This window comes from Neodiprion lecontei, chromosome 4 (genome assembly GCF_021901455.1).
Source record: "Neodiprion lecontei isolate iyNeoLeco1 chromosome 4, iyNeoLeco1.1, whole genome shotgun sequence".
In the NCBI taxonomy this organism is placed as follows: Eukaryota; Metazoa; Arthropoda; class Insecta; order Hymenoptera; family Diprionidae; genus Neodiprion; species Neodiprion lecontei.
Window position 1 is genome coordinate 15833168 of NC_060263.1, and position 17906 is coordinate 15851073.

The 17906-nt window shown below is 38.4% G+C and overlaps 2 protein-coding genes across 3 annotated transcripts; one reads left to right on the plus strand and one right to left on the minus strand.

The window, feature by feature from the left end:
* The first annotated feature begins 52 nt into the window (after positions 1-52).
* Positions 53-13714, plus strand: LOC107218857. Its single transcript, XM_046738302.1, has 17 exons — positions 53-192; positions 1007-1274; positions 4353-4478; positions 4949-5140; positions 5240-5470; positions 5554-5658; positions 5833-7165; positions 7946-8054; positions 8165-9571; positions 9694-9936; positions 10024-10373; positions 10490-10754; positions 10869-11095; positions 11174-11415; positions 11681-11695; positions 11847-12324; positions 12424-13714. Exons 2-17 carry the CDS (start codon positions 1110-1112, stop codon positions 12759-12761), a joined length of 5826 nt encoding a protein of 1941 aa, XP_046594258.1. The 5' UTR covers positions 53-192; positions 1007-1109; the 3' UTR covers positions 12762-13714.
* Positions 13715-14582: 868 nt separating this feature from the next.
* Positions 14583-16984, minus strand: LOC107218847 (probable asparagine--tRNA ligase, mitochondrial). 2 transcript variants are annotated; one of them, XM_015656869.2, is made up of 5 exons: positions 16839-16984; positions 16448-16683; positions 15582-16153; positions 14994-15441; positions 14583-14871 (listed from the first exon to the last, which is right to left on the minus strand). In XM_015656869.2, the coding sequence occupies exons 2-5, from the start codon at positions 16589-16591 to the stop codon at positions 14608-14610; spliced, it is 1428 nt and encodes a 475-aa protein (XP_015512355.1). In that variant the 5' UTR covers positions 16592-16683; positions 16839-16984; the 3' UTR covers positions 14583-14607. The 2 variants fall into 2 exon arrangements, with proteins under 2 accessions (XP_015512355.1, XP_046594253.1); XM_046738297.1 differs by having other exon boundaries at positions 14583-14882.
* Between the last annotated feature and the right edge of the window lie 922 nt (positions 16985-17906).

A 17906-nucleotide genomic window follows, 5' to 3' on the forward strand; every position in this document is an offset into this window, starting at 1 on the left:
CAGTCTCGGCCAATCAGAAGTCTCCTTTTATTCGTGTATGATTAACGAACTATGCGGGGGTAGAGTAGCCATTTTACGTGAATACTTCATTCGTGCGAGGAGACTTGTTGTACGAGTGATCTGTTATAAATAAAATAAACGGTATTAGTAGTGCTTAGGATGTGTAACTGTGCCTAGAAATGTATCTATAAGGTAATTATAATCGCTTTTACATAGAAGTATCGTCCTCTAGACGTTTTTTCGATCTGATTTATCGGTGATTGAACTTTCGATCAAATTAGAAAGTATGTTGTGCGTGTTATCTATCCCTGACTGTAGAACGGCGAACGGCGGTGTATGTTGAGAGAAAGACCAGCAGCGTGAGAACCATAAATCGGAGATATCTGTGAACCAATTCACCTACATCATAACTGTTACGTGCCTCGCCGAATTTTCAATTGCTTATTGTTTTCATACGCGTAATTTCAGAAACGTTTTACATCATTTTCAATTTTCAAGAGTCGGAAAAATAATACCAATGAAAAATTTATCGGTCGATGAAAATACCGCAACGCCGCGCTGTTTCGTCACTAGCTAAACACAATACCGTTTTCTCAATAACACATACGCGTCAATCCCACGTATTATTTGCCTGCAAAACATATACCTTGCTATCAGAAAATTTTATTTACACAAGCTTGTCCTTTCTGCGTCTAACGCATACCTGTGTCGTTAATAATTCTTCTTCATGAGGCATCGTCATCGTTTGCGGGAAAAATTCTCCGTACCAACCGCAACTCTGCTCCCGTTTAAACGTAAATTTGTTAATCAATTCTCTTCTTTGTTACATTTTCTCTGTCATTAATGCTTTCTATTACTGGTAACTTATTCGAGCAAATTAAGCGCATATTTCGCTTTTGTGCAAAGTAAAACGCCAGTGGAAAAAAAATTAACGAAGTACCTTTTTTGCAAAGACTGTAACTAAGATAAAAGTGATAATAATATCACTATCTTGTTTGTGAAACAGTGTGAAATGAACGTGTTACATCGGTAAGAACTGAAGACATCGAGTTGGTCGATTCCAGCATTTTTAAACTGTCTGAAGAGGTGGACAGAGGGATTGGTTTGCGATGTCGACTCCCAGGTCTCAGGTGATAGCCGACGAGTATATCTCGTCGCTATCCGACCTAACATTCAACAGTAAACCGTTGATCAACATGCTGACAATGCTGGCAGAAGATAACGTCGAACATGCACCAGCTATCGTCAAAGTCGTCGAGAACCACCTGCAAAAGGTTACTTATTATTGTAGTTAAAATGTCCAAAGCACAAAAAACTTGTCTCAAAGCTCAGGTCAAATTTTTTTTTTCAACTTTTTTTTTCATTCCCTAAGCTGAAACAAAATTTTTGTATTGATCAGAAATGTGTGTGCAGGCATTGAGGCATTTTTTTTTTTCTTATATTTAGATGGTATATGTGAGGATGAGGAACCTTGTACAGTCTTTGCCTTTTTTCTTTTGTTTGTTTGTATGATTTTTCCTCTTGGTTTTTTTTCTACTGATCTCTCCAAATAACTTGTATTTTATTTGTGATCGCAGAATGGTTTCCTATTCAATCAATGTGATGCATTATCATTTTATTAAAGGAATTTTATATCCCACTTGCCTCTTTGCCTCGTACAAACACCCTGTATAATTATGTGGCTGATTACTTACGTAATAATAAAAAAAAAATTAACTCAAACTAGTATACACTGTTTGGCGCATTTTTTGGCACTGCATGCTATACCAGCATACTGACAAATATTTCCATAGATAGAGCAACTCTTTTTTATCGGTAAAATGAAATTGAAAGGAACAGTAATTGGATGTGCATAGATTGTAATTGAGTCTAATTTACTTAATTCCTTGTTCCAAGTTATTGAATTTAATGGCACTAACTAAAACATACTTTAGATACCTATATGTTGTAATAGGGAAAAAAACTGTAGAATATACACGAAAGGTTGCTTGCTGCTAATGAGAAAATTTAATCATCAAAAGAATAGAAGTAATCACAATACTCCTTTTTTCATCCAGCGTAGATGAATTAGAAAGTGGCTTTTTATAGCAAGAAGTAGCATTGTAAGAGTGATATTATTGTACATTGCGATCATACCGCCATCCGATTGTTTCTTAGTTTAAAGGAACACTAAAATCTCACGATTTTGCTCAGAGTTAAGTACTTTTACGCACCTTCTTTCGATCTCTTTTCAAGGATAAGAATTTCATCTATTACGCATTAATTTTACCATTATTTTTTCTCTTCTAGTTCTGTCTGTAATAACTCATTATTATAATATCATCATATATAATGACATAAATAATGCTGCCAAGTGTGTAGAAATAATGTACAAATTTTTATTCCATTTATTACTGTGCATTCGTTTTCTTTCATTTTTGTACATATATATATTTTTTATCTTGCCACCCCCCCTTCCTAACCGACTTAAATTTACTTTTCAACGTACAACCGAATACATTTTATCCATACACAAACATACATATATATATAAATATTTCGAAACACAAATATATCTCAAAGTATTGATCGATTATTTAAAAAAAAAAAATTTCCCAAAGCTAGTAAAACGACCGTTCCTTTGTACATACACTATATTCTGATATATGATAAAGAGCAAATAAATTTGTAACCATATTTACGATACGATTATTATTATTAGTATTATAATATTATTATTAATATCATGTGATGAAAAAGAAAAAGAAGATAAAGAAAAAAGAAAAGCAGAATAATAGCAACATTTTTCAAGTAGCAACAAAAAATTGTGTGGTTAATTTCTGGTGACCTTTGCTTGGAACTGTAACGATGCGTGTACATGCATTCGTTCGCTGGGGTAACAGATTTTTAAGTTTCTATTTTCTATATTTTGTGCGTTTGGTTTTTACTTGATTTTTTTTTTTTTTTTTTTAAGTTTTACTTTATGCATTCTTCTTTTGATTTCATATGAAAAATCACTAGAGTATTGTAAGAGTCTCCTTTTTCCCTCAACTTCTCAACATGTATCTTATAGAACTTGATCAATAAATTTCATATTATAGAAATGAGGACACACAGAAATACAACGAGTTGTAAGTCTACAACACAATAATTGTAGAGCTTCAAATAACACATTTGCAATATTTTATCAGAGTATGTATGAAAATCGATTGAATTTTTGTATGCAAGCTGCAATATAATAAATGTATCCCATTCACTTTTTTTTTCTTTTTTTTTTTTTTTTTCTTTCAAATGGACCTTAATATTTTTGTTAGAAGAAATAGCAATATTTAGGTTTAGCAAATGAAGAGAACAAGGACAGTGTATATTCTTACGCTACCATCTCCGAAACTCAATTTTTTCATTCATTTTGAGCACTGGGTTTTCTTTTTATTCGTTTTTTCCTCTAAAAATTTTACCTTAACGATGAACGTTTATAAATAATTTGTCAATTGGTCGTTCTGCATTCTAATATTCAATTTCAATTTGCTTCGTTCTCGAAAGTTATCTCTTTTTTTCTCCCCCACTATCTTAAAATATATGTACTGTATTACTTCGATTGAATAAAATTGATGATGATGATTGAACGACACAATGCAATATTAAAAATGAAAAGTATAAAACAGAAAAAACACAAATACCACTGCTTACTCATTATTTTTATTTTCTTTGGCCCGGTCCTATTAACATTTCAACGAAGTGCGCAAAACTACTAGTGATGTTATGCAAATACTTTATTTGACAACAGATGATCCAATATGTGCTATTTGATCAAATCTTATTTACCAACTAATGATGTTTTTACACTTATCTCTCGACCTTGAATATTATATAATTTAATTGATCGATTTCTTCAAACATGTATTAAAGGCAAGAGAAATGTTACAAGATTTTTCCAATACATTTCAAAGATTTAGCTCTTTACTTATAGCAGTTTTCAAAAATCACTTACATCTTCAACATGATTCTCATCGGTTTCAATAGTCTACTCATCTACTTTCTTCATGAATCAAATCCTACAGACAGATTCTCTAAGTATTCATTTTACATGTAGTTTGACTGGATAACCGCTGCCTCGGCATGTTAAATTTATCTCCAAGGTATCGTTTTCTGGTTGCATAAGTTGTTATTAGCAACTAATTAATCCTAGGTATAGTATGCAGCAATAATTATAAGTTGACAGTAGTGGTTTGGGATGCGTACCAAAAGAAGATCCATTAAAGAAGGTCCATATGTTTGGTGGTCGGCTGGTGATGGCATGCGGTGGCCAAAATTTGAAACCGAGTGGATTGAGTACCGTACAAGTGGGATAGTCTGTTATTGTGTTTTACCAGGTCAGAAGCGACATCAAACTTCCCGTTCTATACCTCATCGATTCGATCGTCAAGAACGTTAACGGAGATTACACAAGCCTCTTCACCCAAAATATTGTCAACCTATTTTGTGGTGTTTTCGAGAAGGTAATTCATTTGTTAAATCGCTTCAAAAAATTACTAATCTAATTACACATTGTTAATTATCATTTAGATGTACACGGAAGAATTATTTCTTTCTAACAACTTTCAAGCTATTTACTTATCTCAACCAGACAATCAGACTGTTACAAACGAGCTGATAGCTCCACACATTAAATGCGTCGATACCTTACAAGAAAATGACTTTGTACTTGTATTATATTTTAATGTATGCTATTCAAAGAGACTCGAAATCAAGGAACAAATAACTGAATTCTTAACATGAAATGGATAAAGGAAACAATTTTTCCAAATTAGCCAATTCAAATTGAATTTCACAATTGCATCAAATTCATGTACGTATGTAATGTATCTGAATGTTGAGTAAAATACTGATGTGTAACATGTGTCTAGATTTGCAACAGTTTCATTTCACCAGAGACTTGTTCAACTTATTTTTACTGTATCCCTATTAGGTGGACGAAAGTACACGGGCTAGTATGTGGAAGCTACGACAGACTTGGAACGAGGTTTTCCCAGCGAAGAAGCTGTTCTCCCTGGACGTCCGAGTGCACAACATCGATCCAGCATGGCCTATAATCTCATCGTCTTCCCTTTCGTCCGTATCGTCAGGATCTATATACCTAAATCCCAGATTCCTGTCACTGGTAAGAAGATGGAATGTCTTGCCAGAAATAAGAACAAACATTTTCATGGTAAAATCAAACTCACTTGCTACTAACGTTTCTATTCTTCTATTTTACCAGCCTCAACCTCCGCCGGCAATCGAGCCTCCAGCTACGCCAGTCGAAGATAATCCTGGCGCTCCGATAACGATAGGCGAGGCAACAATGCGGGAACAATTATTGAAGAAGCAAAGGGAGCTCTTAGAGTTGCAGAAGCAAAAACTTGAGCTGGAAGTACTGCAGGCTACGGTTAGCCTGGAACAGCAACAGCGACAGCTCAACAGACAAGCTGAAAGTATTCGAAACGAAACGGTGAGTTTTCCTGCAACATATGCGCTCTCCATATTGTTTATCAATTTGACGCAACGGTGCTCATTGTTTTGTCGATTTCTTAGGCTGTGATAACAGTGCCGCCTGCTACAGCAAAAGATAACGCGATGCCTGGTGCATCTGCGCCACTGACTTTACCTGTTCAGACGACAAAACACGTGACTAAACAGGTAAATATTCAAAAGTTTGCACATATTGCTTTTATCTCTACTGTGTTAGTTAGGTACTTAATTTATTGTTGTGGATTTTTGGTACTTAATTAATTTATGTGATCATTAGACCAGAGGATTTCACTGATGAATGGTACCGATGATTAAAGTCTTTCTTTTCGTGTTGCGTTTCAGTTTCCAGCAGCGGCTGCGTCTCTTTTGAAAAACTCAGGCTCTAACAACGGAACACGAATTGCGCCGGCGAGCAGCGTGGCCGTAGCATCGGCTAGGCTAGCTTCTAGAGATCCACGACTGAAGCCGTTGACGTCTCCCTACACTCCAGAATCAGTAGCGTCAAACATTGACCCGCGTCTACGATTAACGGCTGGCCAGAAGGATTCTCGTCTAGATAATCAATCGCTAGCACCACCACCACTACCACCTCCTCCAGCACATAACGTCACAAACACTGTACTTTCAGAGCAATTAAAACAGCAGATAACATCTAAACAGGCTGTGACTAGCACTATAAACAAGCCTCCGTCAAATGTTGCCAGTTCCAATACCTCGATGATAAATGCTAATAATAACAGTAGTGGTAATAATACGATCCTGAATAACAACAATAATAATAAAAATTTCAGTGGTAACGCAAACAAAGATGCTGTATCGCATCGCACAAGTCAGAAGAAAGACCCCAGATCGTCGTCTAGTAATAGTAGTAGCAGCTCAAACAGCATAAATGGTAATTCCAAGGTCGTTCAAAATCAGTCCTTAGCAAATACCAGCAACATAAATAATAATAACAACACCAATAATGCCAGCAATGCATCGTCGACATCATCTGGAAGTAACAGAGGAAGTGGAGGTACCGATTCGAAATCAAAAGATAAAAACTCGAGTGGTGGACGTCAGTTAGCGTCTGCCTCGTCTTCAAGCGAAAAGACCTCCGCTTCCTCGAAGTCGTCGCATAGAAAGATAGGGAATAAATCGCGGTCAAAACAACCTCAGGGCTCGCCGAATAAGCTGCCTAAAGTTGAGAGGGAAAATAGTCCCGCTAGGTCTAAGTCGAACGAGAAAGACAGCGAGGATAGCTCGCTGTCAATCCGCACATCCCCTACCCAGTCCTCATCCCAAAATCCGAAGAGCAGAAAGAAGACTTCTTTGAAATCTAGGAAACGGAGTTCAAGTCCCTCTTATAGAATACCAAGACGTAACGATACAAAGTCTAGCTCCAACTTGAGTAGCTCGGGAGGTCTTACCGAGGAGGAACAGTCAGGTTCATTGATAGTGTCTCCTCCTCATCCGCCAACTTTCAAAGAAATCGGGCTTAATGCCAGACAGCGAAATTACGTCAGGCGAAACAGAGACGGCAGTTTGAGTCCGAAGATGGACGTTACATCTGCTACTCCGCTTCCCGTTCAGCCTTGCTTGGAGTCTGTTGTCAACCCCACAACCAAGGACGAGGATCTCAGAACAGCTCTACCGATTCCTACGCCTCCTGCCAGTGTTGGTGTTATCGAAAAGAGTGAGTTTATTATTCTACGACATCTTGCAACTTGTTATTTACTTGTGCTTGATACATTTTATACTCTGATTCTAAATAAGACATAGTTTTGTTTACGGCGAGTCAGGATTGGTGTAGGAACTATCCCTTTTTTCGTTCAGGGATATTTTAAATGATGCTAAATCAGTAGTTAGTTGATTTTCATTTTACCAGTCCTGATTTCACCTTCGAAAGCTACATGAAAACTGCTAGTGTAGAATTATTTAAAATCTGGTAGTTTACTTCTGCAAGACTATCTGTTGATATTCAAACAGTAAACAGATGTCAATCTACGTGAGATTACAAAATTCTGAAGACCAGCTTCAAATTCGATCAATGATTTATCTTACGCTATTTTCGTAACATTCATTTTCATTGCTTTCTGAGATAAAAATTCTGCTTTAAGTTCTGTACAATAAACAACTTGGCAATGTATTGAGAATTATTATTTTTAAAGCGGTCATGCTTAGTGTTGCATAAACAAATGTAGACCCATAGGCTTAAGATTGGGAGGGTCCCAAGGGCTAAATACCTGAAGGAGCTTGAAGGTAAGCTCCAGCCGTCATTATAAGTGATAAAAAAATAAACAAAATGTGGTATGTTACGCTTAGTTTTCAAAAGAATTGACACTATTAAATATAGTACAATACCCAATACACGCTCGTTGATTGCCAAACGCCTTAGCACCATACTCTCGTCGTTTGTTATTGGGTACTTTACTATTTAGCTGCATAGGATATCCCATAAAAGAAATTTTTACAGAAGAGGACTTGGATCTACGAGTATTGACTGTTGGCACCAACAAAAGACAAAGTTCCGAACACTTGGAATCTTCGACGCTGAAAAAGTCAAAAGCTGAGAAGTTCGACGCGTAAGTATACTTGCTTATTTTCACTGTTTCTTCTTCGATTCGATTTACTATCGATTTTATGCCGATTTTGTAAGCAGTGTAAGAAATTAAGGGAGTTTTTTAATCAACAGGTTGTTCGGAAATGAGGATGTCGATCTTCGCACACTGACTCACCCAAGTGCAGGACGTCCCCCTACACCTCCACCGCCAATAATATCTGGAGAGGATGGCAAAGACGGTTGGGCTAAGTTGAAAGCACCGACTCCCAAAGGACCCAGGGAGAAGACGAGCAGCCTGGACGAAAAGCGGGACAGAGACCGCGACAGAGACAGACTTGGAAGGCCGAGGCTGTACAGCAAGTTACCGGATGATCCCAAGGAGAGGCGCAGGACACTTTCTAGTGACGAGACTGACACGAGATCGTCAAGGCGAAACAGAGACCCAGAGAAGCCGGAGAGATCCGATGATAGCAACATCGAAATAATCATGAAGCAAGCCGCCGAACAGCTGAACCAAGGATTAATAACGAAAATCCAGTACAACAACTTGATACAAGATATACTGCAGATGAGCGAAGATCAGAAACTTAGAGCGGCTCTTCGAAAGGAGAAAGAGGGCACTTCTATTGTCTGGGAAAAAGGAGGACTCGATATGGACAGGACACCGACGTTTAGTCCATCCAGCGACAATGAAGGCGGCAGGTCAAACAAAGACTCGCAAATGTCTCGTGGTCAGAACAGTAGCGCCAGATGGCAGGGACAGCAGGCCTGGCAATCTCCGAATTCTTGGGCCCACTCTGCGGTTCCATTTTCTGGGCCTCCAGGTCACTTCAATCCTGATTACAGACCTATTGGCCCTTGGCAAGGCCCGAGACACTACGGACCGATCAGACCGGAGTTTAACCAGTTCCATGGTGGCTTCAATCAGAACATGGCTCCCAGCCAGCGCATGCTTCCAGGAATGATGGGACCGTTGGGCCCCAATGGTCCAATGATGCCAAACTTGATTCCCAATGGGCCAATCGGTCCGATGGGTATTCCGAGCTCGCAGCTGCCACCTGGAATACCAATCTCCAACATGAACGGCCCGAGCTCCATAATGATGAGCAACGGTGTGATGCCTCCTCCGAACATGCTTTCGAATCCCAATGCAGTCCCGGGGCCAAATGTCAGTCCCAACATGCCACCCAGGAGTTTGTCACCAGTCAGCACGAAGTACGACCCCAATGAAAATGACCCCGACTTTGGAGGTGTGCTGCTCAAGAATCAGGGACCTCACAGCAGAGAATTGCCACCTCCAGATCCCAAGATACTTGCTGAAGTAGCCAAGGATACCATGAAGTCGATAAAGATTGACGGAGTACCGAAAGAGATAAGGTACTACGGAGATACTGGCGTTGTATTCATGAACTGGGATGACCCTAGGGAGATTGGCTTCCAAGCTGGAGTTAGGAGAATTTTGATCGACGAAAAAGATACCGTTACTTGTGCTTTCAACGAAGGCTACAAAGAGTTCATATACGAAGGAGAAGTTCACAGGTAAAATGAGTGTTTGGGTGCTTTGTTTTCAGTGGGAAAAATTGTAGTTAGAACCGGATTAAAATCACTTTAAAAAGACTGGATTTACATTTTTTTTTATGTGATTAATTTTTCTGTTGCAGAGTGAAATTAGGCGCTCCGACAAGGGAATTGTGGTTTGACGATTGTTGGTACGAGTGTTATTTTGGTGGACCACCTATCACCGTCTTTCTTAGCGGTAAGAAGGTCAGCGTCAAGCTGGAAGGACCTGTACCTCAGGTGAAAATTGGATACATTAAGAGGACAGATCTAGTTATTGCCAAAATCAATCTGATCATCAACGCCAGAAACATGGTGCCAGTGTTCTTGGACGCCAAGCCACAAATGTATGTTTCCTTCTTTATTTCTTCCACTTTCTTACTTCTATTTGTTGACAAACAAGACACTAACTATCCCCACTGAAATCGTTGCAGATTTGAAATCGAAGGAAAACCCAACACCCTTGAATTCATCGACTCTCTACAAACTGTTCTGCTCAATGGGCGACCATTCAAAGTTGAGTTTGGTGGACTTCCCAAACCTATTGTTATTAGGGACAAGAAACACTTCATTAGGTTCTCGGTTCTGCCAAAAGGCGTTCGAGCTGGATATGTCAGGTTATTTGGAATGCGAGGCGAGAGCCCCATCGAATCTCCACCAACGCCACCTATTTTGGACAATAAAGCGAACTTGGATTCCATTCCGATGCATCAAACGTATCCTTCGGTTGAACATGAGTCTGCTTCACAAGATAGATCAGACCATAATTCCACACCGAAGCCTGGTATTTAAAATTTGATCATTCATAACGAGCATTTTTGGTCAAGTTGTTAGTTAGGATATTGATGGGAGGAAACGTTGAGATATCCAAGTTAACAATCGCGTTTACTTTTCTTTCAGATTTGCAACTTGATATACTCTCCTCAGTATTACCCTCTGCAATGGCTCCATCTTCTGGTTTATCGTACCAAGCAGAGCAGGCTGAAAATACATCGGCAGCCCCGCCACTTCCACCTACTCTCAACATGGACGAGTTGTTCCAAAGATTAGTGGCCACTGGTATAGTTCCGAATCTTCTCTCTGAGCAAAAAAAACCAGACGAAGAGGAGAAAAAGGAGCCTGAAATCATTCCTGTATCATTTGACAAACCAGAAACGCTCAAAGTGTAAGTATCTATAAAATTTCATTTGTTAATCATGTTTTAAATTCGATCCATCATTTTTTCAATCTTTGACTGTTGAAGCTATTTCTATTTATTGTTTCGCATAATCTCTTGTAGCAAGCAGCCGGCCATTGCTGCAGCGCTTTACAGTGGAATGCAGTGCAGCTCATGTGGGGCGCGGTTTGCTCCTGAGCTGGCGACAAGGTATAGTCATCACTTGGACTGGCATTTCCGGCAAAATCGACGTGAAAGGGACTCCGCAAGAAAAGCGCATTCCCGACCATGGTATTATGACGTCAGTGACTGGATCCAGTATGAAGAAATTGAGGATTTGGAGGACCGAGGTTAGTGAGACGAAATATTTTGATACTTGCTTTCGCGGCTTGAATTGTTAATCTTTAATCACCTTTTGTTTCCGATAGCGCAAAGCTGGTTTGAGACTGAAAAACAAACTGCAGAAACCGAAGGCAGCACCACGGACGATGCGCCTCAGGAAACTGTCCAGCCAAGTGTGCCTACAGTCGGAAATGAGGATACACAGTGTCAGGTGTGCCATGATGCTTTCGAGCAATTTTATAACGAGGAAAAGGAGGAATGGCACTTGAGGCCAGCGATTAATTTCGAAGGGAAAAATTACCATCCGCTATGCCTTGAGGATCATAAGGTAACGCTCTGCGATTCAATTGCAATTGCTGTTCAGTGAAAAATATACAGTTATGTGTATCATCGCTTAAAGTATTCTCTGGTTATGATAATTTGGTGTAGAAGGAATTTTCGGAACGCCAAAAATAAAACCTGGAAAATGTTGCAAGATTGGGAGAATCGTTGAATTTTTTTTAATCATCTTTCTATTGTAGATGTTTAACAACTCAGTAGACTTTTTGTTTGTTAATTAAATATATATTTTCGTTTTTCATCTCGCAATATAGGAAAAGCATCTTGCGGTATGTGAATTCGAAAATGTTATTAAATAAGTCTTGTGATGATCTTTCTCGCTCAATCAAAGTTTACTGTGATTATTATCATCATCAGTATTATCATTTTTACTTAATCACTGTCAATCTGTCAACTAAGTCATTCCGTTGCATTTTTTAGCGATCCTTAGAAGATTCCATCACTCCGATGGACGAATCAGTTACTGAACTTGAGGAAGAAAAGAAAGAAGAACCAGAGAACGCAGATACAGAGATGAAAGCAGAGGTTGAGGAATCTGCTGAGCAACCTGCTGCAGAAGCATCAAGCGAAAATCCTGAAATAGAGGAGAAAGAGGAGAAGGAGGAGAAGGAGGAGAAGGAGGAGAAGGAGGAAAAGTTGAATGAGGAGAAACCTGCCCATGTCCCCGACGAATCGGGAAGTGCAAATGATAATCTGATGGTTAACAAAAATGAGGACAAAGAAGTTGAAGAACTCAGAGAGAAGGAAATACCCGACAAAATTGAATCGGCAGACTTCGCAGATGTTAAAATCAAAGAAGAACCCATTGACGAGGAAGAAATTATTGACGACGGAATGGAGGAGCAATTTATATTCACCAATGTCGAGGTGAAGACTGAACCTATTGATCCCGAGCCTGGTGAGTCCGCTTAAGTTTCTTCAACAATTGAATATGACCATCATTTTTATTCACATGCATGGGATTAATGAATGAGGTTTTACTTTTTTCTATCACCAGATGTGGAGGAGTCTGTGGTAAATGAGCCAGCACCGGTCGACACAACACATACAGCGGTGAAAAGTTCGATAGATGGTAATGTTGAGCTGGAATCAGCCCCAGCAGCTCTGCCAGCAGCCCCGTCGCGTATAAAAATAAACATAACAAAGCCGCTCACCGCCACAAAGGAAACAGACGAACTAAAAGACAAACCGAATAATCCCAAAACCCCAGACACAGTTGCACCTGAAATATTGAGGCCTGCGTCGATAAAGCCAAGTTTACAAGGTAAAAAATTATCTGTTCTACCCCCAGTAGAAAAGGGTCATGAATTGTCTGGTCTCTGTTCTATCATGTAAATAATAATGTAAATATAAGCAAGGATACGACTTAACATAATCCAATGCGTGTCAAGGATGATCTGTCCAAGCTTTGGTTTATGATATAAGAAATTCATAATAATACAACATTAAGTAGGGGCATAATACAGGTTTAATCGACTTTTTGTACAACTTGTATGATGTGATCCAGAGATATACGCTTATCGATTCCCCCTCCCTTTTTTTTTGTTTTTGTTTTCGCCCCCGTTTATCTCCATAATGTTTTCCTCCACAGACAGGTAAGTAAACCATGCGCTAATTGAAAAACTTCTGCCACAAACGGAACGTCGAGAAATGAACCTTGAATAAATTATCGACCACCGATATATTCTAATTTCTTACATGCTTGAATAATTGACATGTTTTTACTACATTGTCAAATTTAGAAGTAATTAATTTTCGTTTAATCGTTTTGACTTGATGGTTTGAAATTTATATGGTTGGTGTGGAAATTATTTTCGAAATTTTGAATATCGATCTTGGTTAATTTAAATGAACAAATGTTTCTCGTCTAGTTTCGCACGGTGCAAGACAAGCTGCAAGACTGTGAAAAATATTTAAAATATAAAAAGCAGTGTGTTACATAAAACATACGATATACATCACATAATTTATCTGATTTTTAAAAAACAGATAATCTCTAACGATCACTTCATACTAGTTAGATGTACTATGCTCCAAACAATTGTTTAGCGGAAAGAGTGCAAGCGTGTGGACTATTATTATTACTATTATAATAACGAGAGAAGTTTGTGATGTGTATATATTTATAAATGTATTACTATGTTAACGAGTTTAGGAGTAAGCTTAAGATGTATTTAGCATTCCTTGTAGTATGTCGTGTGCATTTGTTTTCCATGAAAAGTGGTCAACAGGTCATCGAATAGGCAAACAAGAAAAAAAAAAAAAAAGAAGAACAAGAGGAAAACAACGATGAGCACAAAAACTTGAATACCATTTCCTATTGTTTGTACTTTGTTGTATAAAGACACACAAATTTTTTGAAAAAGGGTGGTCGAAAGGGACAAAGCAGAAAACAAATGGGCTGAAAACAATTTTGGGGGCTAGATTCTTAACCATTCGACATAATGGTTTTTTTTTCCTCCCTTTACTTTCCTGTATACCCAATGAGGAAAAAATTATGAAAAATGTGAGTGACACATATATTATGTGGTGAAGAAAATATGAAACGAGTGTTGTTGTGAATCACAAATGTTTAAAACTGTACATAATGTGTGATATAATAATTATCTATTTTATTGTATATATAGGATATCATAATGCGATTCATAAATAAGAAACTTCTATCGAAGAGAAGAGAAAATCGTTATTTTGTTGTACAAAAAAGAAGAAAAGAAAAGAAAAAAACAGAAGAAACTACTTGTTGGTTATACGGGGTCTTGACTCTTTTTTTTCTCTTACTCATTATTCATCACCCTAATAAATATATATTCTACCCTTTGACGCTGCCCGAGGAAGCTCACTTACTTCGTTGGATCATGATTATTACCGAATGAATTATTTGAGCGAATAAAAAATGAATTATTGCAAAATTTGATAGTGTTTTGTTAAATTTCATCACGGTATTTAATCGAATAATAATAAAGTAAAGAAAATCCATCTATTGTAGAGTATTGATTTTAAACCCATTTCCCAATTTGCTGCAGTGTAAGTAACAATCACTGCAAACTTTGTGCAATGATTGAAAGAAGAGAAAGCATAGAATCTTTCCAACCATCTTTGGTCTTGATCTGATTAATACTAACTGCAGTGGTACGTTTGAATAAAAACAAGTAATCGTACTCAGTATAGAGCACATCTTTATTCAAAATTTGCAGTTGTGAGGCCACCTAGGAAACGGAATAGTATCTTTGATGTTTGGTATGCCCATTATGGTCTGTAAATAACGTTCGAAACCCATTCCGAAACCACTGGAGGGTACATTTCCATATTTACGAAGTTCTAAGTACCAATCTAGATTTGGGGTAAGCGAAGATAGCTTTGACTGTAACACGTCGTAGTTATCTTCGCGCATACTGCCTCCTATCAATTCCCCGACGATGGGCGCCAAAAGATCCATTGCCGCCGCCTTCGAAAGATCATTGAATAAAAGAAACAAAAGTACCAGATTTTTAAGATCTTTTTTTTTTCCCAAGTTGAAAACGGGCAATATGAAAGCATAAATATAAGAAGGGGATAATTTCTCCTTACCTTTGTCGGGTCGTGGGAAGCTTCTTTCATATAAAAAGGCTTGCTATCTTTTGGAAAGTCAACAATAAATATCGGTACTCCGCTGGTATGATGCATTAGAAATAGTTCGTGCTCTTTTGAAAGGCTCTCTCCATATTTAAGAGGCAAACTTAATCGATCTGTATTCTTCTCCAATATTTTTATAGCTTCATCGTAGCTGATTATATCAAAAGTCTTATGTAGCCAATCTGGCTCTGGTGCTCCATGAATACGAAGATCTGAAGCACCCTTATCGAAGACATAATTAGTCACGCTTTTCAACAATAATTCAGCCTCTTTAGCTAGCTCCTCAATATTTTTAGTAAAAGCTATCTCAGTCTCGATCATGTAAAACTCGGACAGGTGTAATCGAGACTTTGAATTCTCTGCTCTAAAAGTCGGACCAAAAGAGAAAACCTTGGACAATCCTCTGAAATTGTTTTTCAATTTTGTTTAACGATTTAAACAGCGGAATGTGACTAAGATAAACCTCAGACTGGGGTGATATTGTTTGAAAAAAAAAATAGGTAAACTGTATGCAGCAGCTATATTGAATCTTTGCTCATTCACCTTACTACGGATTCCAACTGTAGCTGACCAGAAACCGTGAGAAATACTTTAGTGTTGAAGTAAGCCTCTTCGTCTGATACACCTTCCTTTTTCATGGATTTCAAAAGCCCCTCATTTGCTGGTCTGACTGAAAACACTTCCCCTGCACCTTCGCAGTCATTGGAAGTTAAAACTGGTGTGTGGATTCCGACAAAGCCTCGACTTCTAAGGTGATCTCCTATAGCCGCGGTGGCCAAATCTCGTATTCTCAGCAGGCTCCCAAAGCTATTTGTTCTCGGTCTCATATGCAAATACTGCCTAATGTATTCTTGCGAATATTTTTTCCTTGGCACAAACGGATAACCATCTGAAACAACGCATTCCCCAACAACTGAAATGGTTTCCGCTCTTAGTTCTACTCTCCCATTCGGTCCCATTGCTATATCACCCTCTACTGAGATGCTGCTTCCATAGGTCAAGTTACTCGGCTTAACTGATTTCGGTATTACGACTTGCAAGTGCTCACTGCACGAGCCGTCTGAAACATCGATAAACACGTTCTCCTTCATGTTTCGCAGCGCTTTGACCCAGCCCTGAATGAAAAACCAAGTAAATGGCGCGATGTTAGTAAGTCGATTGTTGTGGATGTCTTTTTTTTCGGCATTTAATAGACGGATGACGAGGCTCATTTGTCAAACGCGCTCCCGTGTAAAGAATAATGAATACCACAGATTGTTCGAGATCGAGTATGCGGCAATGATTCGTCTGTTGAATCCGTTCGGATTACAAGCGTTGAAATTTAATTGCGAAAGATTGGCAGGTATAACTGCCATCATAATTTATCATGGTGAGAGAGAGAGAGAAAGCTAACGTCAGTGAAGGCCAACCTTAATTATTCTCCGTTTTCCTACTGCATCGGATACGTTTGTTTCGGATATCCTGGCACAGCAGTATACATTGCGTCTTACAGCGATACTATTCGCGAGAAACAAGCTCCGCGGTACTTGGAGTATCAATTTAACAAACGCCATTCTTCTGCTTTTTCTGTCAAGCAAAAAATTTCAACAGACAAACCAAACCATTCGCAGAGTACGACGACGTCTCCATTGGCACGACTTCCCGTCTGCAAGTATATAGATACGCGCATTAAAATTATCGTATACGTAACTATAGTTTACAAAGTATAAAATAAATATATTCTGTGTATACATGAACATACGACGATCACCGAATATTTTATTTTTGTTAAATAATTTTTATACGCGATGGGATAAATACCTTTTACCCACTTCGACCGTGATCGCAATTGTGCTATAATTTCGGTCTAGTTTACCTCCCCCAACATCCATATGCCGTTGACTGAAGAATACGGAGTTAACTCATCCTTATGTCCCATAGTGTGTTGGCCATAGAGGTATAAGAATAGAGTACGGAAGGTAGAAGCTCTGTACAGAGAGAAACCTCTCCGCCTTGTAGAAGGTCTCGTGCATACTAACTTCGATTACCAGGTAATCGATTGTATTTGACATTTGTAGGTGGCTTATACAAATCACATATCTCTTTTTGAACGACCTTTTCAACATTTACAACTCCACCCTTCGGAAACTTGACAATATAGTCAATTCTCACTTCTTGAAATTAAATAAATATGCAACCGTGCAATGTCTAACTATCCTTGTTTCAACTTTCTTTGATGCGGAGTTGTAGATTATAACTGTAAGTATCTTTTGTCAACGGTAGTACGTACAGCCGAGTGGATAAAAATTTAAATCAGTTTTATCAGTTATTGAAAAGCAACCTTTGATTTTGCAACAATGTTATTTATGTAATTCTGAATATTTCAAAATTTGCCTTGTGAGAAAGAGATTTTTTTCCCACGTTTTGTAGCGCTTTGAAAAACTACGAATTGACAATAAATAATAATCAATATTTAGCATTTTAACAATTAAGGGCGTTGCCTATGCCTCAAAGAGTGCGTGCGAACAGAGACTCACGATCTTCCTTCTCATTTCCTCATTTTTGAAGATAATTAGGTTCTTAGGGGGTCATTTTGAAGATAAAGAATAGATCTGTGTCGCCTATTTTGCCGAATTTTCGATTTCGCTTTCAGATTTGCGAAAAACGTACTTGAAAGTATGTTATCTTTGAAGTGAGACACAACGGACAGTGAATTTTTTTTCGAAATTCGGCGAAACAGGTGACACAGATCTATTCTTTATCTTCAATGGGAGCTTTCCAGCAAGGAGACACAGTATGACACTGTGTTACCCGGTCGATCACTGTGCCTTGGTACTTGTTGGAACGCTTTGAGGTTCTTAATTCAGTCACTAAAGTCCGCTCATGCAT